The sequence below is a fragment of the Ambystoma mexicanum genome, chromosome 5p (genome assembly GCF_040938575.1).
Source record: "Ambystoma mexicanum isolate Mex_15411 chromosome 5p, UKY_AmexF1_1, whole genome shotgun sequence".
NCBI classification, from domain to species: Eukaryota; Metazoa; Chordata; class Amphibia; order Caudata; family Ambystomatidae; genus Ambystoma; species Ambystoma mexicanum.
The window spans coordinates 790,193,292-790,220,689 of NC_090930.1; the positions used below are offsets into that span (position 1 = coordinate 790,193,292).

The following is a 27,398-nucleotide window of genomic DNA, read 5'->3' on the forward strand; positions in this document are numbered from 1 at the left end:
CCCTGCCCCGAGGCAGATGGAGAGCACGGCGTTCACTTACCTAAGGTGAGAGCGTTAACCTTTGGGGTTCTACAGGAGAAGAGAAAGGGAAGAAGAGAGAGACATTCAATAACCCAGTTCATTAATCCCATATTTTCTATCTGCAGACATCTTACCCTTCGAGTCAGACATACAGTGCACAGAGGTCCAGCCCAAAGAGCCAGCCGTGTGTTACACATCACCTTTGAAGATACGGTATACGCCCAGTCAAGACCGGCGCCTCTACGGGAATCAGGTGAGCGTTACAACTCTGCAGGAGTTGGGATATTCCATCAATCTCAAGAAGTGACAGCGGAAGCTTACGCAGAATCTAATGTTCCTGGGCCTCATCTGGGATACAGGCTCCGAGAGAGTTTTCCCCTCGGAGGATAAGATCACAGCCATCAAGAAGGCCACGGAGCATTTCCTCAGCCGAGTAGCGACCTCAACATGGTGGTACCAACACCTCTTGGGCATCATGGCAGCATGTCTCCTGGCAGTGCCGGACACAAGGCTCAAAATTAGGCGATTACAGTTGCACTTCGCAGCCTCCTGGAGTCAGAAGAAGGGTTCCCAGGCAGAGCAGGTCAGCATCCCACCTCATCTCCACCAGGACCTATTCTGGTGGAGCACTGACTACAACTTGCGGATAGGCAGACCCTTTCGGCAACCAGCACCGCAGGTTACCATTGCCACAAACTCATCCATAGTGGGCTTGGGAGCCACCCTGGACAGCCAGTGTCCATGGAGTTTGGTCGCTTCAGGAGCGGGAAGCCCACATCAACTAGCTCGAGGTGATGGCCATCTGGCTCGCTCTCAAAGCCTTCCTTCCGTTGAGTAGTGGCAAGACGATCCTCATTCAAATGGACAGCTCCAGCAGCATGTATTACATCAACAAGCTGGGTGGCACCAGGTCTACTCCCCTCTGCTCTCTAGCAGTCAACATTTGGGAGTGGGTTCTGGTAAACAACATGCACTCAGCAGCAATCCACCTCCCAGGGAGTCCAACCTGGAGGCTGAGAGGCTCAGCAGGCTTGGTGCGGACAACTACGAATGGCAGTTGAACGAACAGGTCCTTCCGGGGATCTTCGACAGATGGGGTCATCCTAAGGTGGATCTGTTTGCCACCTGGTCCAACAAGAGGTGCCCCCAGTTCGCGTCCTGGCAGGGACACGGCTGGGGTTCTCTGGGTGACGCAGTGCAGATCCACTGGAACAACATGAACGCGTATGCCTTCCCTCCCACTCCCCTAGTGCACAGGGTCATCTGCAAGATCAGGGAGGCCCAGCACCTCCGTATCATCCTGATGGCTCCGTGGTTGCCCACGAGGCCATGGTTCTCGGAACTACTCAGCCTGTCGGAGCAGGCCCCGTTGCACCTTCCGCTGGGCCCAGTTTAACTACTCTGACAGCAGGGAGGCACGTTCATCCATCCCGCCCTCCAGAAGTTGGCCCTTGCAGCGTGGTTCCTGAACAGGTCTCACTAAGGCATCGCTATCTGTCGGAGGGTAACCTAGACATTATACAAGGCGCTAGGAGCGATGCTACCAGGAGCCAATATAAAAGCAAGTGGACTAGGTTTTGCCACTTGGCTGAATCAAAGGAGATCGATCCATTGACCTGCATGTTGGACGACGTCCTATCCCTCTCTGCACACCTCACACACTCGGGGCTGCAGGTGGACACATGTCGCACCTATCTGGCGGCAATCAGAGCCTATGGGAACTCGGAGTAGGAGCTATTTTATCCTCTAATCCGGTGTTTAAAAGACCCCTGGTGGACCTCAGCAGGCTCAACCCGCCTATCAAGAAGCCACACCCGGTGTGGGACCTCAACGTGGTCTTCGGCGCCTTGGTGCATAAACCATTCAAACCTATGCCATCTGCGGACATCAGGCTAGTCCCCATTAAGACAGCCCTCATGATGGGCCTTACATCTGCATGCAGGGTCAGTGAAATCCAGGGACTGGTGGCTTCAGAGCCTTATAATACTTTTCATAAGGAGAAGGTGGTGCTTAGAACTCACCCCGCATTCTTACCTGATGTGGCCTCTTCTTTTCACCTGAATGAGGAGATAGTGTTACCTACGTTCTTCGCGGACTCTAAGGACAACACTCGAAGGCTCTGCACTGTCTAGATGTCAGGCCCGCTCTAAAATTCTACTTGGACAGAACCAAGAGCTTCCACAAATCAGATTCTCTTTGTCGCATTTGGTGGGTCAAAGCCCGGCTATCAGGCTTCCAATTCCTCCACAGCAAGGTGGATGGTTATGGCCATCAAGGAGGCCTACGAGGGGCAGCACAAGCCTCTCCTGGCAAATATGCATGCCCACGCTATCAGAGCCAAGGCCACGGCAGTTGCGTTCCAGAGGCACGTTCCGTGGCAAGTTATCAGCAATGCAGCTATATGGACTACGCCCTTGGCCTTCTGCAAGCACTACTGCCTGAATGCCAGCTCCAGGTCGGACGTGGCATTTGGTCAGGCAGTGTTAAGGAACTTGTTTTCCTAGGAGGGGCAGCTCTACACCCTGGGGCTACATTCAGTTGTAATTGCCCATACAGTATGGAGGAAAGGGGACAGGACGTAGTATAAGTTACTCACCGTAGTGACTTACATACTCCAAGTCCATAGTGCCCTTTCCTCCATACGTCCCACTATCTTCCCCCCTAATAAAAATAGTATCATTAGGCAATGGTAATATTGTCGACGTGTCAAAGGGGACTGAGAAGTGGTGCCGGTGGGCAGAGTCAAGAGAGCTCACGCTCCCAGGGCTGTGCCCCCTCGCGCAGCTAACTTTAAAGGCGAAGTAGATTTTTCAGGTGAAAAAGGTTCTGTCTCCCGTCCCTAGCAAAGGACGCCCATACAGTATGGAGGAAAGGGGACTATGGACTAGGAGTACGCTAGTCACTACGGTGAGTAACTTATAATTTTGTATCTTTCACTTTGTTTTACCTGTTTCATGTGCCCATTCCATTTTCTCTGACTTTGGCATTGTTGTCGGTTTCGTAAAGCTCTGAAACCAAAGTTCTTAGCCTTCACTTGAGTCCTCACTTAGGGAGCATTTGCTTCCCTTTCGGTACTTGTCTCGTTGGCAAAGGCAATTGCCGTGTGGAGCTTCGGGACCTTTCTATCCCAGGTCTTGGCGTCGGTTGCCGGGCACCAGTCCCACCACTGTTCTCTAGTGGTTGTGCCACGAGGGAAGACTGTTTTCTTTCTGTATCCATTTGTTTCCTGATTGGAGCCGCTAGCTTGGTCTGTTTCCCAGCCTTCAGCCAGTGGGTCTCGCTTCTCCCACGCCGCCCCTAGCTCAGTGGCTTGCCGTAGCTGCCCCTTCCAGGGCATCGATGCTGCAGAGGCTCGCCTCTGGGTAGCAATGATTCTCCTCCCTCCGTAGGAGTCTCTCCTGCATTTGCAGTCCATGTTGCTCTTAAACACGTCATCCGAACAACAATTGCATCCATCTTCTTTGATTATGGCCTCCAGATCAGCATTACCTGAATCCAATAGAGCAAATGAAGGGTCTCTGTTGGTTATATTCATAGCAGGAGATATCAGTCTTTTTAACACCTATATAGGCAGAAAGTGTGTTTTGGAATGAGAGTTCCTTATTGGAATGGGAGTCCTTGTCCCCAAGAGGGGGTCACTCCCAGTGAGGTCTCCCTAGCCCAGACCCCTAGGAAGGCTCTTGCTTAGCGGGCTCACCTTCCTAGCCTTGCAGAGGTTGGTACTCTTCTGTGGGGAATGGACAGATTGTCCAGATTCATCACAGTGAAGATTCCAAAAAACCTTTAATAACACATCATGTTAATGCAGAACATGTTTTGACAAATGTCTGATCTGTAATTTGTATCTCATATGTAGGAAGAAGCAACTCTTATTCTAATCTATTGTTGTCCTTTCTGCGAATTGCTATTGGCAAATACAGATTTAGAAATCTCTAAAACAATTGACTTCACATTATTTTAAACCTCAAGCATCTGCAATTGAATTGAATTGTATTTATTTGCAGTCGTTTTATGACTTTTATTGGCATTGTTAATGCTTGGATAAGCTGTATGAATTATCAGCGGATGCTTTCCCGTTTAATATTTTCAGCGCTTTGAAAATCTAGGGTATTTTGCAAAATGCTGTATATGTGAAACATTTCTATATTTACAGATGAGTTGCATGTTAAGGCTTATCTATTGATGGATGGATTTGTATGTTATGTAGAGCTGGCCCAGCTAGTGGGGTTTCACTGGCTCATTTTCTACTAGTGGCCAAACATTGGTGGATTAGTAGAAAATGTCTTTTTGCAGAGCTAGCTCAAAAAGGAGTATTTGTCCGATTACAGTTTTTTGTTTTGTTTCAAATAACAATGGAAGAGCTTCAGGTAAGCTGTAAGTTTCACTGTAAAATTGCATATAAGACACTAATGTGATTCTTCTTTAAGACTGCCTTTCTGTACTAAAGTCAAACACCTTTATAGAGCCTGATGACACAACAAATAAAGCCCAGATGTCTCATTTTGGATCTTTCTTACTTCTAGACACAGTTTTCACAAAAGACGACTCTCCTCAATGAGGCCAAGTTGAAGGAGCAGGAGTTAAAAGAGCAGGTATGGTCTGGTTTAAATAGAAAAATGATGCTTGGTATGCACTCATTGTTTATATTCTTTACTTGAAAAGTTGTAGCTGTTTGCCTTTATTCTAGGTTCACACGCTAGCAGATCGGCTGAAGAACTATGAAAGGAATGTGTTTGTCACTCCACTTGGAACGCCGTACAGAGGTATGGACTTTTGAACTTCTCTACTTGGAATGCTTGAGTCTAATGCAAGGCCAACACTTTTCTTTCTGATGTCTGGGTGGATTAAAAATGGCAGATGTTAAATCTGTATGACAACTCTGAACTCTGCTTTCTTCTCTAGCAGTGATGGTGAACACATTCAGTGGGTTAGAACTGTACTGCTTGTGTACATTGTTTCCACTTTGTTCAGTGAGAGAGAGGCTCATGTTTTGTTTGAGAAGACTGACTAATAAATACATTTGTAGTTTGATCCAATTTCATTGACTTGTCAGGAAGGACATTTTAGTGTTAGACAAATGTTTTTTCTTCTCAAGGTCAGACTCCGATAGTCTGGTGGAGAGTTTGGCATTCTTGGCAATGTGCTTTGGGAATTTTGTCACTATCCCTTGTGGTGCTTGCTTGCTATGCCTTTCCACAAGGAATTGCTTGAGGTGAGATGGATTGATCATGTGAGACACACTGTTTATCCCCATCTGGTTCATTCTTATGTCAGCAAGAAGCATGGTGAATCGGTCAATCTACACTTACTGTCTTTGACCAAATAAATCAGATGAGATATTTTTGTTTTTATGCTAATTGAATGTACAAAGTACACATGCGCCAATGGTGGCCTCTTGACCTGCATTCCAGACCTGAAACTGAAATATCAAGGAAAGAATCTTGTCATGAGTGCACAAATAAACTGTTTGTTAGTGTCTTATAGAATCCTTGATTGGTGACCCCCTCAGTAAACGGTCATCTCTAGCAGAGACTGTGCTGCAGGTCTCACTATCTGAAGAAGACTGCACTTTGTGTACTTGGAAACTAAAACATGAGGTTGAAGATGATGTATGCACTGTGGCCAAATTCATCATACTGGGAAGGCCATAATTGAAGAGAGAGCTGGGACACATTTACTAAATTTAGCAATGGTTTCCACCTCGAAGTAATTGTAAAATGTATTTGTTTAATATACGCATAGCCAAAAACTGGCTTTGTATATACAATACATTATTAAGAGAATTCCACATTTGATACGTTACATCTCCAACAACTAGACAACATAAAATCTAAAATAATTTGGTATAAACTTTAAAACATTTGTTAATATTCTTAAATCACCACTGTCAATTTTGAAAGATACACTCATTATGTCATTCCTATGCAGGCCTACTCCTCTTTCGAATGCCTTGTCTGCAGGCACTCTCCCTCCTGGCCACTCTCTTACCATGGCTACTATCTATCTGCCACCTGGTCTTATCACCTCCTTCCTCTCTGAGTGGGCGGACCTCTCCTCCTCCCTTACTGCCTCGACCACTCAACTCCTCCTTCTTGGAGACTTTGACATCCACCTGGGTGTTTCATGTCCCTCCTCTGGACTCTTTTGCGACCTCTGCGACTCTCTCTCTTTGTATTCTCCCCTCTGGCCCGACTCACTCTGCAGGGCACACTCTTGATGTTCTGATCCCCTCAGACATCCCCCTCTCTGTCCCCCTCACCACTCCTCTCTCCTGGAGTGATCACTTTCTCCTTTCCTCCCAGCCAAGCCAACTCCAGCACTGCCACCTACCTTCTTGGTCATCCGACTCATGAAGCATGTGTCATTTGAGGCTTTCGCCGCCACTTTCTCTCCCCCTCCTCCTTCTCTGGCTGACTCACATCCTGGCACAGCCCTTTCCATGCTCCACTCTTCTATCTCTGATACTCTTGATGTTCTTGCCCCCGTCATGAGGATCCACTTAAAGCCCAAAGCCAACTGAAACTCCTGGTATGACTCTGACCTACTCACTCTTAAACGAAAGTGCAGGGTGGCGGAGAGGAAATGGCTAGCTTCTTTTGCATCATGTGACAAACTGGCCTGCCCCAAAGGCAATATCGGCTCTTTGTCCGCACTAAGAAGAGAGCCCACATCCAAGCCTGCGTCTCTGCAGCATCTAACAACTCGGGCAAACTATTTTAAGTCTGCAAGGATCTGGCCAATCCTGCTGCAGTCTCTACCTCTCCTGTCTCCTCCCAGGTCCTCTGCACGGCCCTGGCTTCTCATTTCATCTCTAAAACCCAGGACTCGGCCTCTCCTCATCCTCCCTCTACTCTCTCATCTACCTCCGGCCCCCCTGTTGCCACCTCTCCTCCCTCTTTCTCTTCCTTTCCTCTATTCTCCCCTGAAAAGGCTTCTAGACAAGTCTGATCTATGAAAGTCACATCAAAACAGGTTCTTCCCTATTCTTCCAAAACCATCAAGGACTACATTGACACCCTCACTCCTGCCCTGGCTGACTTCTGCAACCACTCTTTCGCCACTGGAGCCTTCTCTTCCCTCTTGAAGCACTCTCTTGTGCACCCTCTTCTCAAGAAAACCTCAGCCGACCCCTCCTGCCCGGATAACTATCGCCCGATCTCCATCAGTCCTTTCATGGGCAAACTCATGGAAAAGCTGGCCATCTCCCAGCTTAATCTCCACACCGATTCTGTTGGTTGTCTCCATGATCATTAGCCTGGCTTCAGAGCAGCCAGAAGCACAGAAACTGCTCTCCTGAACATCCGTGAAGACCTGCTCTCTAACATTGATTCTGATCTCCCCTCTATCCTCATCTTACTCGATCGCTCTTCTGCCTTTGACACAGTCAACCATGCCATCCTGCTCAATGGTCTTTGTGATATCCTGGGTATCACCGATCAGGCCCTGGCCTGGCTGACCTCGTTCTTCTCTGATCAACCCTCCTAGGTCCAATTTGGGTCCTTCCTTTCCTCTATCTCACTCTCTACATGTGGTGTTCCCCAGGGGTCTAACCTCTCTCCCTGGCTGTTCAACCAATACCTGGCACCTCTTGCCCACCGAATTGCCGCTCTCTGCTGCAACTTTCAGTACTTTGCGGATGACTGCTCGTTTTCTGACTCCCCTCTGCCACCTCCTCTCCTTCTCTCATCTCTGACTGTCTGTCTGCTATCCAGGAGTGGTAGGCCACCAACGATCTCTTCCTTAATGCAAGTAAGATGGAGATTTTCCTCATCGGCACACCTGCACCCACCTTTCCTGTCCTTTCCCGTCACTCTCTGGCCGGCCTCCCTTGGCCCTCTTTCTGCTCCCACCTGGGAGGCTAGGAACCTTGGGGTCATCTTCGACTCCACACTCTCCTTTTCTCCTCACATCTCTGACGTCTCTAAGAAGTCAAACTATCAACTGCACCTCCTCAGAGCTATTCTTCCTTTCCTCTCCTTCCCCCAGAAGCTCACTGTCTCTAGAGCTCTGGTTCTCTCTAGGCTGGACTACTGCAACAGCCTCTTCCTAAATCTTCCTGCTTCTACTCTCCGCCCTCTGCAACTCATCCTGAACAGGACTGCAAGACTTGTCCTTGGCCTCAAGCCCAGGGATCATATCTCTTCAGCACTGAAATCTTTGCACTGGCTCCCAGTGGCTGCAATGATTAAGTTCATGACCCTCTGCATTGTCCACAAGGCCTTCTGGGGCCTGGGTCCTCAATACCTCCAACTCTCTCTTCGTAAATAACTTCCTATTCAAGCTCTTTGCTCCTACACCTCCAACTCTCTCAGGGTCAGTCGCTTCTCCAAGCAACAAGTTGGTGGTGGATCTCTTTCTTCGGCTGGGGCCTCCCACCCTCTCTGAAACTTGAGGGGAACCATCTCCGGTTCCGGAAGCACCTCTTTGCTTCTGCCTTCTCTCTTCCTCTCCCCCTTTCCTGTCTGATATTGCACTGGTCACCTGGCTACCCTCTGATTTCGGGTCCAGGTCCCTACCCACCCAGTTGCACACCCGCATTGCCTCCCGGCAACCCTTGCACTTGGGTCTGTATGTGTAACAATGCAGTCCCCCTACCTGCACTTTTGAACACCTGCTGTCTGCACTTACCCTTGCACCTGCCACCTGCTGGCCGCACTTTTTGTTATTGTTTTGATCCCATGTAAAGCGCTGCTCCCTCTCCCCCTCCCGCCTCCAATGCACTATCGCGATCTCATTGTCATTTGGCCTAGTAATATCGGTGTCTCTGTCCTCCCTCTGTTCGCCCTTCCTTGCCTCGTTGCGCCTTGAAACACTTGTTTATAGGCGAGTTACAAGTGCCATATCATATCATATGCTCTAAAAAAGTTCATCTAACATCTCAATGCATTTAGGATAAAATTTGACCATAATATACCATCATCAAGAAAGTTTATTTGGAAATACTTAAAAACCATATTACAAACAATGCAGAAGATCATGACTACACTCAATGATGAGATAGAAACAATTTCTTTAAAGAATAAAAAAAAATCATACAAAGCAATATTAAAACATTACAAGGAACCTATTTAAGAAAAGTGCATGTGTTCAATCAAGTTACAGGGCCGAGAGGTCTGCACAGCTGCTTGGCTGCTGAACAGAAACTAAGTGGATTACTTGACTGCTTTGAGCACTCAAGTTTGGGCAAATATTCAAGTTGCAAGCTACTGGACAGCCATAAATCTCACTTGCCATCTCAATTTTAAACATACACACAGCTCACCAAGAGTCAAATATCACTAGCCGATGTCTAGTGACGAGTGCACATTTTGCACCCCGCTATGAGAATTATGGAACTTTGCAGCGTGACCTGATCATTTGTTTGGTGCTGGGAAAAGGGCATATGCTTAACTTGTAGGCCCCTGCATGGCCTAGTTACCTTTAATGCTAAGCCTTCCTGACAAGTGTTTTATTATGTTGGCCCTCTCCGTTTTATCTGTGGTTTAGCTTTTATTTTACAGGACAACTATCTGTTTGTTGTTCTTGTAATAGTTGCCTTGCGTTCAGTGGATTCATTGACTTCTGTGAAAAACCTGAGTGCGTTCTCACAAGTAGTCTCCAGGGATCTGTTGCTTAGATGGCCGGGGAAGGGCCATCGCTCTTGGATCCCAACACTGGGGGGCCGACAAGCGAGGGAGGATTACCTGGGCAGGGGGTCCTTGGGAACTGCGTAGAGGCGAGACGCGGTATCCCAACGGGATAAGTGAGGAAGAAAGTGTTCCGGAAGCTCTTATGGGATATGTTGGTTCCATCATCCCTGGTCCAGGCCTCATTAACCCTGATACAAGAGAGGACAAGGAAGGATTTTATTATAAAAAAAACTAGGTGAGAAAGAAGTTCCAATAAGACAAAGACATGGTCTTAAGGGAAGTATGCATTCACCTTCCACTACTCTAGACCACAGGGAATACTATCAAGTTGCATGCTTGTATGCTAGTTTGTCAGGTGTACACAGTGGCATACCAAGAGGGAAAGCTATCCCTTTAAATAAAACCAAGGCTAGAGGGTTTACCTATATCCCCTGTCAGTCACCTACTAATGTTTCACTAAATAAATATAATCTACAGTCACATTTCATCTCCCCATCTCATTTCCTATAAGTACTGGGAGGAAGAAGGTGATTGGGAGCAATGAGGATTACCCATAGAAACATGAGAATACAAAGTGAGTGCCTACCATGTGTTAACTGGTACACCATGTAACACCAGTACTGTCCCACTGATAGTCGGGCATGGTCAGGAAATCCACCCAAACCATTTACACCGGACTCTACGTGACAATTACTTCAGGTATAAAAGGTGTGATTCAGCCAAGAAGTACGAGGAAGCTGGGATTGCTCGTTGGAACATGAAGGCAGCAACACGAGAAGCCTGGGAGAACCAGAGGAGAACGGGACGCTGAGACGCTGGCCTGTTGTACCAGAGGGGTTGCAGTGTATCAAAGAAGATGTGGCTCTGTGAAGCCAGAGGAAAGCGAGGTGTTGCTTAATGGCCGTGTCCTGGCCAGTGCTCAATCCCATGGGACATGTGACGGTCCCAGGGGTGCCTGAGGGGCAGGTGGTGAGACCCTGACCCCCCGCCCTGTATCCTGAGGAGCTGCTCGCTGGCGCCACGCTGCCTGGGTGTGTCTTGCTAGGTGAATGAGACAAACCCAGGCGCATGAGGATGACTGGACCAGCGACTTGAAAGCAGAAAGTAAAGCGGTAAACGAAAATGAAAAAAAGCAAGGAAAAAGCAGAGTGCACAAGGGGAGCAAAGCGAAAGACAGTTAAGTGATGGTGGAAGCAACCCGAGACAGGAAAGGGGGTAAGAGCGACCTGACAGATTGAAAATAAATGAAAGATTGTAAACTAGTGAAAGAAAGCAAAGCGAGGGTGCGAGCGACCTGAAACAGGAAAGAAGGGTACAAGCAACCCGACAGATTGAGAAAGTGAATGACAAAGTGAGAGAAAGTAAGGAAAAGGGTGCAAGCAACCCGACAGCATGAAACAGGGGTACGATACCCATAGGTTGAAAAGAGAAAGTGCAAGAGGCACGATACAAAGAAAGAAAGGTGCAAGGGTGCACGGCCGAACAGCATACTGTGACAGGGGCATGATAAATTCAAGAGGAGTGTGCAAGAGGCACAGCAAAGAAGAGAGAAGGGTGCAGTGAACCATAGAAGAAAAGGAAGGTGAAACAGAAACAAAACCTGAGTGATAAAGAGCACAAGAGGTAAAGGTGCCCAAAAGGAAAAGAGAGGGTCAGGAGTCAGAGTGGTCATGCAGGGGAGGAGCCAAAGCCCAGCGTTTGTTAAATTCTCCCACACTACCCCATGGAAAGAACTGTGTGTTAAAACAGTGCATCTTGACTAGGAGAACTTTTGTGTGAAACCAGAGGCCTAAGCTTTGGGAAGGGAACCCTGAGAGGCCCACCAGAGACATTGTTGAACATTTTGAATAGAGGCCTAAACCTTGGGGAAGGGAACGCTGAGAGGCCTAACAGGAACTGTCTTTGTTTGGAACTGGAAGGATCGAAGCTTGGGTAAGTGAATCCCAAGAGACCGAGAGACATTGTGAACTCTATTGACTTACGTCAAGAGCCCCACGTGGAAGGTTTCCAAGGGCAACCCTTTTGAGTTTAACTATTTTGAACTGGCAGAACTACACCTATTGGTATGACTACCTGATGCCAACTGTGGTTTACATTTCCTTTTTAACCACCATTTTCTCTTTAAGAAGATCCCTGAACACATTTTGTTGATAGTGAGGGCATGCATATGTTCAGAGAGAGACAGATTTTGTTTTTGGACTTTCAGACATCGACGGCCCTTAAACATCAGTTGAGGGAACAACCCCTTTAGAGTTAGGGCCAGTTAGGCATTACACCAACCCCAGAACTTTATTAAATAAAGGTCTTGAAACTGTTACCTTTGAGTCTGTGTCTCTCTTGATACCATGCCGGTCTCGCACGTCCTTAAATTTAGTTATGTATGAACTCTCATTCTCATATAATACAATAATCAGGGTGACTGAAAACACATACCTTCATAATAGTACTCCTACGAAAAATGACATTATTCTCATATGCTGTCTGGGTCAAGAGAATGTTATGACCCAAAATATTTAATGTACATCAGTATATCAAAAAATGAACGGGACACTCTTTACTTCTAAAGCTCTGTACGAAATACACAACAGTGCAGTCCAGTCATCTTCATGGGAATGGATAATGGTAAGCATGATTCTTCCCTTACAACATCTAGGGAATTCAATATATAGATAACATGTAAGCACAATACACAATAGTGCACAATTAAGTGTTGGTGATGGACACTGGTACAGAAAAAAAGGTTTGTCGACACTACTGTGTTTCGGCCAAAAAAATCAGCTTTGTAGTGGAGCTGGTGTGTGGTTGGCCTTCATCAGGAAAAAGGACCAGGTTTTGGGAGAGAAGGTGTCCTGTTGATCTCTGTCAAAGCAATGACAAGAGATGCGTGGTTAATAAAGTATGTGGGTTCAGAATCAACTAACATTATTTACAGAAGTTGTTAATGCTGAAATTTCTAAAAGACAGTGATGATGTCAATAGAACAAATCACTTATCTTACTGTATGATAGGTATCGCTACAGTGAAAGCTGCTGAGCGGATCCCCTTTTCAAAGTGTAGGCGATTGTGATCACAGAATTCTGTGGTATCTGGCATGCCCGAGTGCCTTTGGGGAGACAAAAGGGATACCCGAAGGACTAGGTGGGTCTATGTATTAATATACCCACCCAAAGAATTGGTAATGAGTATAGCGTGGTCATTCTTACCAAAATGGCGTTTCACTACTCGTAGTCTCTGGCTCCCGTGGATGGGCCGATGGACCCTGTTGTTCCTCCGAGTCGGATTATAAAAGGGCTGTGGATAGAATGGAGGGTATTGTTAGAATCTCCTCTGGGTGACTTCACTCAGTGATGAGTACCACAACCTGGGGTAGCATGCCAGCCCTGGGTGTGAGTGGGCTATGCGCAGTGGCTCATCGGGGTCTGGTTGCAGAAGAGCTGTGGATAAAATGGAGGGGAGTGAATTGAAAGCCCAGTGTGACTAAACCATTGAATGCATGCAGGCGTTTTGTGTGAGTGGGCTGTGCATGTCCCTGAACGTGGACTTGATGATCCTGCATGTAAGACCAGAGTGAGCGTGCTGATGGAATTTCGAGCGTGCACGTGTTTTGTCCTTGATCCAGTGGAACTCAAATAGCGTGGACGTGAGCTGGTGCCGGTGGCTACAAAAAGTGAGCAAACGTCTGCGCCCGTGTACGAAAGTGTACACGCGTGTTGGCTTACCATGTTGGGAGCAGTGAATACTCTAGAAAACCCTGTCCACTTCTACAAAAATCATAGAGAAACACCAGAATCCAATTCAGCACCATATGGCTACATGTACGTCTGTAACGTGAAGCTCATTACAGGTACTGTGACAAAGAAACCACATATTGAGGAAAGAATAGACAAATACCCAGTACGTGACTAGTCCTTTTTCTCCTTCTAGTGACAGTGTCAGCAATGAAAGAGAAGAGGGACTACATCGAGGGTGGAATCATCAGAGCAGAAGTAGAAGTAGAGGAAGCTGTGGCGGTGGATGAACGAGTGAACAAGTAGAGAGAGCAAGAGGCTTTGGCCAGATCCAAGGCAGCCGAGGTCGACTGAAGACAACCACCGGGAGGGTTTCCCCGGGTGTCGAGGACAAGAATGGAACAAAACTTTGCAGAGATGCACCAGAAGTACAGCAAATAAAGCGGTCCACAAAGTGTGCAGCAGCGCAGGAGGTGGGCTGCAGAGGAGCTGACCGGCAGCAAACGAAAAGGAGCTGAAAATTATCTGTCTGGACCTAAATGACTTTTACCAATAGAACCGGTACTCGAGGAAAGAAGTGAGAGGATGTTGGCAGCCGCGCGGGGAGACGGTTAAGGATACCTTTCAACGACTGCTCAAATGGGGTAAAGATCAAAGGAGAGACTCGAGCAGGAGTTTTACTGGTTGGTGTCAGCCACAACGAGTGGAAACGGAGCATGAACGCCCCGCGAGTAACCCGTTGCAAACGACATCACTGCGTTGAAGAAAATAACGCTGCTGAGACCACTAATCGGGTATCGAGGAGAGTGGGGATAGACAGTGTTAAGTAATACTTAATAGATTTGCTAGACAGTGAATTTTCAACTATATAGAAGGGTTTTATAGGAAGATCTAAGTGCTGTTTACAGTAAAGTAAGTAGGCTGGATCAATATACAAACCTTGAAAACGGAAATAACCCCAAGGGAAGAACTTAATAAAGTAAATAAAAAATACAACATATTGGGCTGGGGACAGAGGAGTAAGACAAATGTGTCATAACAGATACTGACATTGGTGTACATGGTGGGAGAACACACTAAGTGTATCCTAGGAAACAAACACTGATACCAAGGCTGTAAGCCAATGTAAAAACCAACAAAGAGCCCGTGTCAACAGGTGCACAGAGAGCAAAATAATGACACCATGGAAAGGCGGATAAGCAGTTGTAAAAAAGAATACTATGCATAGAAGAGGAAAGGCAAGGGGACGTGGATTGTCCCCCCTGGCATGACTACGAAGACCAAAGTCAACAAGTAAGCAAGTATTACTTTTAACTTCAGTACTTTCTTTTATTTCAGGTATCAAAAATACTGTATAAATAAAGGACCAGAAAGACCAGGGATGTTGATTTTCCCCCATGGCAATCAGAAGGGCGCTTGAAGTTTGAGTGACAGACTAAAGTGGTATAATAGGGAATACCACTCGGTTGCAAGGAAGCAGCCGAGTACATCATGATTTCCCCCTGTAGTTGTTTTTGTAGCTGTTGTAATGTGAGGGTCAGAATAGATTTTGGACACAGGACAGTGGACATGTATTGGACACTTATTTTGACATCCTGATGACAGTCACATTAGTTATGGGTTGAAGTAGGAAAACTCCTCATTGAGAGAGGGCTGGTGAGGCATTTTTCTCTCCCCTTTTATTATTTGAATAAAAGAAGTATTTTGGAACCACCAACATTTGTGTCTATCTCATTACTCCGGCTCTTACACGACCTAGACAGCTCAAATGGCTACCATGCAGCCTCACACATGCATGTGCTATTACCATATGATCGCCAATTGGAGCCTCAAATGCCACTGTAATACCACCCATTACATCTAATTCCTCATATGCATGCCACTGGCCCAGTTTGTCCCAAACTGTATGGTGTTAGTCATTTTCTAAAAATGTATCTGTGAAGTTGTGCAACCTCTGCGCAAATATTATTTTTTTTAAATCACATGATGGTTTTCGTTGATTTAACTAGCTCAGAGTGCTTTACATATTTATCGGTTTCTTCATTATAATTATTCCTTGTTGCAGGACTCGCAAACTTCCCTACAAATTGATAAGTGCATCCTCTCAATTATTACTAAGCTTTCCCAGATCCAAACCGTCCACCATCGTGGGAAAGAAACAAATCTACGGCAACAATAGATTATATCTTCGTCACTGAACCCATCCTGGCAATAACCAAATCCTTCGAAATAACAACAGTAAAAGCCAGTGATCACAATCCCCTGTCAACCATCTGGGAGTCAACAAGCCCCCCGAACGACTACATTGAATTCAACGTAACTACAAACGCGCAGGGAAATCGATTGAAACTGTCAAAAGAGTCCATTGCTGACATAAAAAACAGATTCAATACTATGTCAAAGAAAATGGGTGCAAACAAAACGGATTATATCCCCCTTTTGACGAAGTACAATAAAGAAAGTTGAAAATCCTCCAAGACATGTGTTTGATTAAACATTGGCGGAGAAACGCTGTGATCTTCGAAAAACCCTGCGCAGAGCGAAACTTACAGGAACACTAGTAGCAGTAAAAGAAGCCGAAGTGGCAACAAGACTCTACAAGTCATGGGTAAAAGGATATAGATTGATTCTTTACCAGCAAGATGCGGAAAATATTATAAAAACCATAAGCGGAAGAAACACAAAGGAATTTTGGAACACATTGAGATCCACCTACGACCTGCAAGAAAAATCCATAATAAGCGAGATTGGGGAGGCAACATGGACAAAACACTTTACAACTATGTACCAGGCGCCAACAACTCAAACGGGGGCATCTATAGAGCATAACCTGGAGCCATGGGTAAGAGTGGACAACCCAGAGGAAATTTAATTAAAGGATAGTTCCGGGACTTTTTTTTTATTGTCCCTACGGTTCGGCCATGTGTTTTTAAGCATAAATCGGTAGATCGTAGAAAACTTTCCTATGGACCTTACCCGACTTTTCGTCCATTAACGCACTCGAAATCAGCTGCCATTTTCTGATAATCCTATCATTTCCCCCCATCGACCTGGCTCACCTGCTTTTGCGGCATTAAATCAAATCCCCCGCCCCTGAAACAGACTTATCAAAACATTCATATTCCCCGCCTCAATCCGTGACGTGACTGTGCTGCGTAGGCAAACGCGCCCAGGCGTCTTCTACGCGACTCCACACAGAACCCGGAAACCAACACAAATTAGCTCACAACACAGCGCGCCACAATTCGGAATATGAAACTGTACTTTTAAATCAAACCGCAAGATTGTAAATTTGGTAAAGTACATTTATTTGACATCAAATGTTTAGAGAATATTCAGCGATTTGCATTTTTATTTGCTCACGTTCCAAAAAGTTTGTTTTGAGGCACGCGATGTTCCTTTGCTGTACACAGGGTCTTAGATCAGCTCACAATACAGCGCCACAATTCGGAATATGAAACTGTGGTTTAAAAGCAAACGGCAAGATTGTACATTTGGCAAAGTACATTTATTGGACATCAAATGTTTAGAGAATATTCAGCGATTTGCATTTTTCTTTGCTGTCGATCCAAAATAGTTCGTCTTGAGGCAAGCGATGTTCGTGTGCAGTACACAGGGTGTTGGATTACGATAAAATAAGCTCTTTGGTCGCACTGATAATCGCATGGCTGTTCCAACAACGAGGCACTAGGCCACCACAACGGTCTGTATGTTGCATCTAGCCGTTAGTACCGCGTAAGGGCATACTTGTACTTGGCGATCGTCCCATAAAATGGTCAGGGTGGTAACGTTGTTCACGCGGAGAAGCAACTGGCGGTTATAAAAGCCATCCGCCGGTGTCTGGTACTCGTGACACATACAATGATGAAGGATGTACCTGTTTTAAAAACATAAAAAATGAAATTAGTCTCACCATCAGATCTTTATTAAAATTATTCATTTTATATATTAGGTCGGGAAATTATTTCATAGCTAGGACAGTGCAACTGGGTATTATACGTCAAGGGGGGGCTGTAGGATACTGAGACAGTCCCCCAGTGCAGGGGTTGACAGGGAGGCAGTGCAGGTGGAGAGTGGAAGGGCCCAGGACCGAGGTCGCAGACAGTGGACCAGTTGTAGCAGGGGAGAGGGAGAGAGAAAGCAGAAGCAAAGAGGAAGGTTTTGAGGTGCTTCCGTAAAAGGAGATGGTTCTCCTCAAGATAGTGGGCGGTACAAAACAATATGCCACACAGAAAGAACAAGTACAACTTAACCCGTCTTTAAAGCTACTGTATAGTAATTAAATTGCGGTATAAACTCATCTAAAGAGTTACTTACATTATATTTGCATTTTCCATTGTGTCTGTGCGTAGGGCAGCCCCGAAATACCACTCCTTCTATGCCGACGTTATTTCTTCTAATGAACGAACATTAAATGGCTTTCGTTTCTGAAATTATATTCATTATCGTTTACGTTATTGCACCACACCCCCAAAAAGAAGTCTTTCGGGATGGTCCCGGCCTGTCAAGGTCAAATAACAATAGAACCTTATACTGAGTTGTGGGCCATTCCGGCACCCGAGCAAAAAATCAAAGCAGCTGACCTTCACTTTGAACGAGCACACATTCCTAGTTAGCTACATTCAGTGTAAGGCCATCTCACAGGACTTGAAATTTACACTCCATCTTTGCATTTTGTCTGCGTGCTTTGCAGCCCCAGAGAACCATAAATACGGAGACATTCTATATTTTTTGAAAAATGATTTATATTACTGTTTGGTTTAATTTAATGCACAAATGAACAAGGTTGGCTAGACACATTGCATGTACACTGAGCAATCACTTTTATATACACAATACATAGCTACACATATTCAATGTGCCTGCGACATGAGGAGACTCGAGAGCAAAGTCACAGGTGACACCCGGGTGGTTCGCACTACTGCACGGTGAAGGGAGGGGCAAGGGTGGAGAGACACATTGCATGTACACTGAGCAATCACTTTTATTTACACATTACATAGATAAACATATTCAATGGGCCTGCAACATGAGGAGACTCGAGAGAACAGACAATCAAATTACAATCATTTAAACCGTGATGTGTATTTCTCAATGAGCTCTGCTTTAGGTGGACATGGAACAGAGGCAATGTTGGGTGGCAATGCAGTTGTCCCCTGCACAGGTTCGTTCACAACTCCATGTATGTGCCTATCTAGGACATCAACAATAAGTCTCTCAATAAACTCATATTGCATATCCTCAAACACTGGTTTGATCACCCATTGTTTACTTCTTTTAGTGAAGGCCTTATTGTAGCGAAGCGTCCCTAAAGTTCCGGTCGTCCTACTTTGTTGACGGCCAACATTATGGTTATGTGTCAAGACCGCTAGAAGAGTCCGATTTATCATGCCCTCCATGCCAAAATGCAATCGTTTTGGCCTGTACTTTAGGCACATATTGTGGAACACCTCCAAATCTCCTGTGTGGCAGAATTCCGTGAGTCCCCTCAAATCTCTTGTTATAGTTTTATCAAATACAATCTTTTCAATGGCTTTGTGAGTGGGTGATGAAGGAATCAACCACTTCTTCTTCCGTGCCTCCTCTGTGGACAAATGGCCATGTTCACAATTGTGGAAATGTTGGTTTGTGGTCCAGCGGTGAACGTTGCTACAGTGTAGCATTACTGAACGCCATTTTTCAAGTAGAATTTCCAACGACCCTCCACATGTTTTTGAGCTCCACCAAAGATGGTTGCTGATTGACTTGGACCACTGTGAAATACCTTGCATATCTTTTTTTTTACCTGCAGCCGACATTTTTTTATTGATTGTTTTTGCAAGATGCCATACGTTGGTGATTTATATTTTTGTACTCTTCTCTCATTGTCTTGGCAATTGAAACGTGTCTGTCCGTGGCTATCAGGTCGATCACCATTCCCCGCGATTGTAGTTCTTGCAATGATGCTACAAAGCCAACTTTCTCCATGGCCACTGAGGATGTACTTTGTGACACCTGCACGACCACCGAACTCACAATTGTCTTACTTTCCATGTCCTGAAAGTGGTAGGTGCAGTACTTGGCTGAAAATCCTGGGCTGTCGCACTGTCCATCACCGGCTAGCCTGAACCGTTTGCCCGCGAATGTACTATCAATAGACATTTTTTCCATTCTCCAAGCTTCGCTAATGGCTGGAAATAGATAATCGGTTTGGTATTTGTAGAACTGAGTTTTCGCAATGAAATGGATTCCCACAAACTGAAAGAAAGACTCTAACTTTTTAAAACTTGAACCACTAAAAAGTGCAGCCGCTGCACAAAGTAGATTGCCTGCTGGCAGTTGCCCCAGCATGGGTTGTGCAGACCATGAAAAAGGATGATATTTTGTACAGGTGGCATGTATTTTAAGGTTAGTGCCTCGAATTGCACGAGTCACATTAATCAATGGCTCCCCACATACTTCTCCACCAACCGAATGCCCACATTTCATCCGAATAATAATATCAATCAAACAACTATCGAATACAATGAATTTGGCCTCTTTCCTTATACTGTCACTCTGCATCCCAGCTGGTTCGGCCTGTAACGTTGAGGACATGTCACTCACATGAAAGGTAGAATCTCTGATATCGTCTTCCGCTATGTTCAGTGATATTGATGGTGTTTCATTGTCGTCCACTTCATTCTCTTCCATAGCAACATCTGTTCCTTCTCCGGCGATGGGTGAAAAAAACAATTTCTTCAACTTTCTCGCGTTCTTAGTTTTTGCGGGTGTGGATTCTGTGAATTGATCTCCGACTGCATCCGAACTACCAGGAGGACATTCACTAGCTCCTTTGTCAATCACTTCATATTCTTCCCATTGGCACGATGCATCTCCAGTCTCAAGTCCCTGCCAAAAGGTTTGACAAGCAACATCTCTCGTTCGCTTCACTGTCTGTGTAGATCTAGTTCGTACACCCACTCGCAACTAGAGGACAGATTGGAAAAGGGATGTTCAGTTTAAACACAACTTACAGTATTGAACTATTAACAGTGAAAAACAACATAATATAGTGACCAGGACACTAACCTTCTTTTGCTTTCTTTTCTTTGAAACTTTCTTGCCTCGAACTTCAACATCAGGACGCTGTTGCTCCGACTCGTGTGTGCATGTCTCCACTTCCTCTTGCGCTACAACGACTATATTTTCATGATAAGCACATCCATCACGCACTGACGCTCCCATCGACTCCCTGAAACATAGAACTTTCATTAGTATGTATAATAATATTGAAAACACAAAATGTACTTGGGGACCAATACCCACGTACATCTCAACAGCAAAACACGAATGAACGCTTTGTGTAGAACATTCAAACGACAATTATTTGCGCATTGTTGATCTAGTTAGATGGAACTGTCAAGATCCATACCTCGGGCTCCTCCTAGACTTCCATTGATGATATTATTGAAGATGATGCTTCAATAACTCCCTGAAACACAGTAATTGCATTAGTATGGTTTTCTATTTTGTTAAAAAGAACATAAACTTTGTGCAGGCGTCAACGGCTCATCTAAATAGACCTGCACAAATGATCAGTTGTCTAAAATAAATAATGGATATCTAAATATGATTCGATTTGCTCGATTGTTGGAAGTGTCACCACCCAGAGATCTGCATCAACTACTAGGGGTGATGTTCTTGTAGAAGAAGCTCCGTCATCTCCCTGAAACATAGTACTTGCGTTAATAAAGAAGGAAGTATAGGGGATGTAATCACGTCATATGATTTCGCTTGATTGAACTGTCAGTATCCATACCTCGAAATGCATAAGAACATCAAGGGACGATGTAACTGTGGTGCACACTTCTGCAAGCTGTTGCGCCGACCCGTAACTGCATGCTCCCCCTTCTTCTTGGACTAATGCTCCATCGACTCCCTGAAACATAGGACTTTCATTAGTAATGAACACAATATTGAAAAAAGAAGACACATAGGAGGGCGACGACAGAAGGACATATCAATGGCTAAAAACGAAAGAAACATTGTGTGTAACAATCACGCTACAAGAATGCAAGATCTGATGATCGACATCGATGGAACTGTCCGGAAACGTACCTCGAGCATCTGAGTGACATCAACACCTCCCTGAAAGACAGTACCTCAGCATCTCCCTGAAAGACAGTACTTGCATTATTTTGGATAACAATAATTATAACTGAAAACAAAGACTAGAGGACGAGTACTAGGGTGTACCATTAGGTAAAATAATCACACGATAAATTAAAACTATTGATTTACATGCCTAAAACAAGTCAGTGGCAGAATAGCTAAGTAAGATTACCCGATAGGCGCTTGAAGTGGCTGATGACTGCAATAACGACACGGATGGAGAATCTTCCGCCTTCATATTGAGTGGAAACATAAATGGGGAAATTATTGTTAGCTAATGCTACACACTACCGCAAGGCCGAGAGCTAAATCCGTAAACTTGACTCACCAGTGGAGGGATGTGGACGAATAGAGTGGGAATAGCGGTTGGGAGCAATTTTCGCCTCGCTCGCGGTGTGTTCTTCTTTATTAGCAATGATGTGGAGTACATGTCTGAGCTAAAGTGCCTGCTGCAGATGCGGTATCGATCACCCCTCTTGTCCGCAAAGACTTCTAGGACTCTACTTTCAAGCTCAGACGGTGGATATCCGCAATATCGGACCCATTCTCTTATCTGATCTATTGTCTTAGGGAAAACATGCATTATAGTACCTTCAGATTTATTATGGGTCTTCGAAGGGCAACCACCAATGGAACAGGCAGGCATTGTGGAAAGTTCTGAAAAGTAAAGATCAACAATTCTCTATGAATACCAATGTGTTAAAAAATTAATTGACACATAAAAGGCTCAATGCAAGGTTTGTTTTGGTTCTTGGAACTATACACGTTATTCACATGCGGATAAGTATTTGAATAACTTTAAAAAAATAGAAAAATAATTTGACTAAACTCAGAACATGTGACTAGTTCATTGCATGTACTGTCTTGAACGAAAAGAAAACATGGATGCAATTTGATGACTACTAGCAAATAGATATAAATTAAAAAATTGGACGCAAAATGATTATGGTACATGGCCTTACCTTGACGAACAAACAGTTAGATGCAGGGATCAGAGTAGTTTCTTGTCGTAGAACAGGGAGCAGCTCACAGGTTGAAAACTGATGAGTTTGCTCGAAGTGGTCACGGAAGTTCACAGAGACGAAGAGCAGACAACCAGCACCTTCACGGGTTGACTAGCAAAGCGCAAAGAAGTTCTCATTAGAAATATGAAGTGGGTTATAAAGAATTCGAAACAGGGGTGTGTTTGTGAATGAATTACGTGTATATGTCGTGGCATTATGCGGTTTGCAGGGGGGCGTCCCACGTGAGGGGGGATGCTTGGCAGGAGACACAGGGTCTGGAGGTAGACATGGGAACAACAACCCATGCTCTATAGACCACTTTGAAGTGTACATGGTCTTTGGCACCTCTTGGCCTTTATCGCTCCCTGACAGCTCCACTTGCCAGCACAAGTACCCCGGTGCGAACTGCCTTTGATAGGGCGGGGGGTGGATTGGGGCGGTGGTCGTGCAGACAAGACACAGGAAGACTCCTGAATGGAGACACACTTATGTGGATTGCCGGGGGGCGTCCCGCGTGAGGGGGGATGCTTGGCAGGAGACACGGGGTCTGGAGGTAGACATGGGAACAACAACCCATGCTCTATAGACCACTTTGAAGTGTACATGGTCTTTGGCACCTCTTGGCCTTTATCGCTCCCTGACAGCTCCACTTGCCAGCACAAGTACCCCGGTGCGAACTGCCTTTGATAGGGCGGGGGGTGGATTGGGGCGGTGGTCGTGCAGACAAGACTCGTTTGCCGCAGGGCCTCACCAAGGAGAGGCCATCTAACTGCATGTAAGAGGCAGGCTGCAGGATCTAGTACATGGAAGGCAGGGGGGTGAGTTTATAAATACCTCACCCTCCCAGGAGAATATATGGGTGTCTGCTGCATATGGGTTCAACGGTTATGTGGATTGAAGGTGGGCGGCCAGCGTGAGGGAGGATGCTGGCCGGAGACATGTGGTGTGACAAGACAAGGCACAGGAAGACTATTCAATGGAGACACACTAGATTCATTTAAAAAATCAAAACAACCATTGTTAAAATATATGTTGGGTTTTATTTTAGATCTTAATTTCAATTGAACATAAATAATAAAAATTACACATTGTAAAGTTCCGGTTGCAACACATCCAGGGAAAATCCGCGGTATTGTCCACTGTCGCTGGGGAAATGTTGTCTAATGGCAAGTACCGCACAGGCAGGTATTACTCTCTGAACGCGGTGTCCGAGCCTCCCGTGAAGCCACCAAGTGAAGCACCGATAGGCCACCAGCCTGTACCACCTGTGAAAAAGAAAGATGCAAACTGTATTAAAATGACAAAACTTTCTTATCACTGTCGATTCAGGTAAAAAATGTCATTCTGCTTTGAAAAAAATTCTATCTACCATGAAATAGTAGTGGCATCACTGACATCAAAACCAGAGTATACTTACTCGTTACTCGGATTACGCGGACGAACAGTGCCGCGAAGTTCGTGCATAAGCACCATCATCATCCTCAACACGGTCCGTGAGAGGCAGGCTTCCCTGAACTCTGGCAGCTCGGTGATGCATTGCGGACTTGGCTCGCCTTCCGAAATGTAGGCCAAGCACCCGGAATTTTCACGGCAGCAGCAGTTCTCCTCCTCAGTTGGCATTAGCTCGCACCGATTGCACGTGCACCAGGTGGAGACGCCGTCCATGCGACATGGTCCAGGTTCTTCATCCGTTGACTGGTCCTCCCAACTGCCGTCCGAATCCCCATCGTTTTCGCGTGCTTGCCTTTCCAGTAGTTCCTCCTCGGTGTACTCGGGCTCGTACATATACGGCATTATTGTAGCCATTGTGTGGTAAAGAAAGTAAAATAATTTACAGAGATGGTACAGGTGTTCACAAGGCCTAGAAGCGGCGCAGGTAGCTGACCAGAGCACAGAAACGAGTCACAGAATACTCAAATTAACACAGAGAGAGGAATGGAATCGAAAATCTGCTGCTGTGTGTTGTGAAACGGTGTGTTTATACTTATTGAGGAAAGAGGCGTCCTGCCATTTCCATGGCGACACTTCATTAGCTGAGGCGCAGCGATTGTTGACACGAAACGTGCTTTGGCGTTGCGAAATGGGCGGTACGCGTCTGCTGATGTCAGGCTCAGGGGCGGGGGATTTGATTTAGTGCCGCAAAAGCAGGTGAGCCAGGGCGATGGGGGGAAATGATAGGATTATCAGAAAATGGCGGCTGATTTCGAGTGCGTTAATGGACGAAAAGTCGGGTAAGGTCCATAGGAAAGTTTTCTACGATCTACCGATGTATGCTTAAAAAAACATGGCCGAACCGTAGGGACAATAAAAAAAAAGTCGCGGAACTTTCCTTTAAAGATCTCGGGCTTAAAAAACTCACGAGCCCCAGGCCCCTACGGGATTACGAATGTGGATTTAAAAACAAACCTAAAGGAGTGGGCTAGCCTACTGAGTAAAATCTTTGAAAGATGTTCGAACCTGAAAATGATACCGTCCTCTTGGAAATCAGCTACGGTGGTACCTATTTTCAAGAAAGGAGACAAAAAGGACCCAGTAAATTATAGACCAATTGCTCTCCTTGATGTAATGGGGAAAGTGTTTGGTTCAATGCTCCTCGACCGCTTTAAGATCTGGGCGGAAAATTCACCTTGCAACGACCCCTTCCAAACGGGATTCAAGAAAAACATGGGCACGACGGCAAACATCTTGATGATAAACGTGCTGTAAAACAGAGTATTGGAAGGGGGTACAAGAATCTTTGTTGCTTTCATTGACCTTACTCAGGCCTTTGATCGCATAGACAGGTCTAGCCTTTGGTCAAAACTGGAAGCCTGGGACTGCCTATCAGCCTTACTGAATCCGATCAAGGCCCTGTACACCGACACCAGCATGCGCATCCGACTGGATCAAAGTGGTTTGTTGTCAGCACCTATTCCAACAGCACGAGGTGTGAAACAGGGCTGCCCGCTGGCTCCAGCTTTATTCCTGGCATTTATTGGTGACATAAACGAGGAAGACACTGAAACACGATCATTCCCTCCAAAAATTTGTAAAACTCCCATAACGAGACTTCTTTACGCTGACGACCTGGTCTTACTGGACCAAATGCAAATAGGACTTCAGCGTCAACTAACAAAGCTACAAAAATACATGCAAAAAAACAAATTGGAAATAAATGTAAAAAAAACGCAATTCCTGATATTAGAAACATCCATCAGGAAAAAAGAAAAATCAAGACTAAATCTGGAAGGAACACCAATTGAAAGAGTATCTGATTTCAAATATCTAGGAGTGATCTTGGACTCTTCAAAACAGGATAAAGCGATGCAACTAGCTATAATGACCAAAGTCAACAAAATGGCAGCCCAAGCCAGGGCCATAGACAAAAAGTTTGGCAGATACTCGCTAATCCCAGTACTAGAATTTTATAAGAAAAAGGTGATGCCAACGCTTACATATGGCGAAGACGTAATGATCAACCTGCCACCGAACATCTTGGCAAAATTTTGGAGGAAAGTTCTAACGCTACCAAATTCCACCCCGATCGCATCGATCCTTCAAGAGCTCAGCTTACCGTCCCTCAAAAGTACAGTGACACAATCAACACTAATGCTGTACAGGAAATGCCGGATGGCAGAGCCTTTGTCAATATGCAACCTCGTCAATCAGGAAATAGAAAGAAACACAAGTAAACGGCTTGTAAACAGGAAAGAAAAAAACATCAGAGTGTTGGAACAGATGCAGGCAGATGAAGATTTACTTATAAAGAACCCAAAGAAAATACTTACAAAAATGAGAGAGCTCGATTGGATATCTACCTTGGAAACAGCAGGAAAGAACAAACTAACTACACACCTGCCACCTAATACGAAGAAAATAAACAAACTCCAAGAATACATTAAGAAGTTCCCATCAAGGAAGGGGAGAGACATCCTGCTACGTGCCAGCTTAAACTTACTGCCGACCAATGAGATCTTTGCCATTAGAGGCAAGCCGGAAACCAACTTTTGCCGTTTCTGCAAAACACAAGAAAAGGAAACAATCCGTCACTTACTCCTAAAATGTGCCGCAAACCAACATATAAGAGAACGATAACTAAGGTCAATCTTCTCAGACTTCATCATCTCGGACGAAGAAATATGTTGGTTTCGTTTGATTGGAGGAGAGAAAAAGCAATGGCAAATAGCTACATATAAAATACTGGAAGCCGTAAATTTGCCAAGATAGGCACATTTTTAGAGAGTCAAGTTCTTTTTTCTTCTGCTCTCTCTTCAGCACGACAAGAGCATGACAAAAAGTCTATTTTTGTAAAAATCTTTTTGATTAAATACAAATAAAAAAAATAAATAAATGCATCCTTTCAATTATTACTAAGAGGTAATTTGGCATTTGGCAATAGTGGCAACCTGTGTAGAACAGCCATACTCTCACTTTTTTATGACTTAGAACGTCCACTGTCATTAATATTAATGTTTGGGAGGCTTCAGGCAATGACCAATGGGCTTCAGGCAATGACCAATGCATACCCTGGACAAAGACCGAACTGATCCTTTTGGTCCCCTAGATAATATTTACGCATTCCACCCAAAAAGTGTCAAGAGGTATGCTAACCTTTTTGTACGTCTGACTGTGACGAATTAGATTCTGCCTTGAAGGAGTACTCGGCCCTCACACTTCGAGAAATCAAAAAACACAACGCAATAATAAAGGTAAAACAGGGACAGTTAATAGTTGTACCTCCTTCGCCTTTTGTGGTAACGTGGGCCAAGGGCAGGGTATACTCCTAAGAGCGGTGTGAAGGTGAACCAGTAGTGACATAAACAGAGTATCGCAGTCCAAAATAAAGGGGATGTCCAATCAAGGTTCTATAAGAATATAAACACTTTAATGAAAACACAATCTGC

The 27,398-nt window shown here is 45.2% G+C and overlaps 1 protein-coding gene across 3 annotated transcripts in view; it reads left to right on the top strand.

Moving 5' to 3' along the window:
- Window positions 1–27,398, top strand: part of GOLGA4 (golgin A4) — a 2,156,782-nt gene that overhangs the window by 1,781,264 nt on the left and 348,120 nt on the right. For all 3 annotated transcript variants that reach the window (XM_069613207.1, XM_069613208.1, XM_069613209.1), the window contains 2 exons: window positions 4,545–4,613; window positions 4,709–4,784. In XM_069613207.1, coding sequence (XP_069469308.1) covers window positions 4,545–4,613; window positions 4,709–4,784 — 145 coding nt within the window. The remainder of the gene's footprint in view (window positions 1–4,544; window positions 4,614–4,708; window positions 4,785–27,398) is intronic.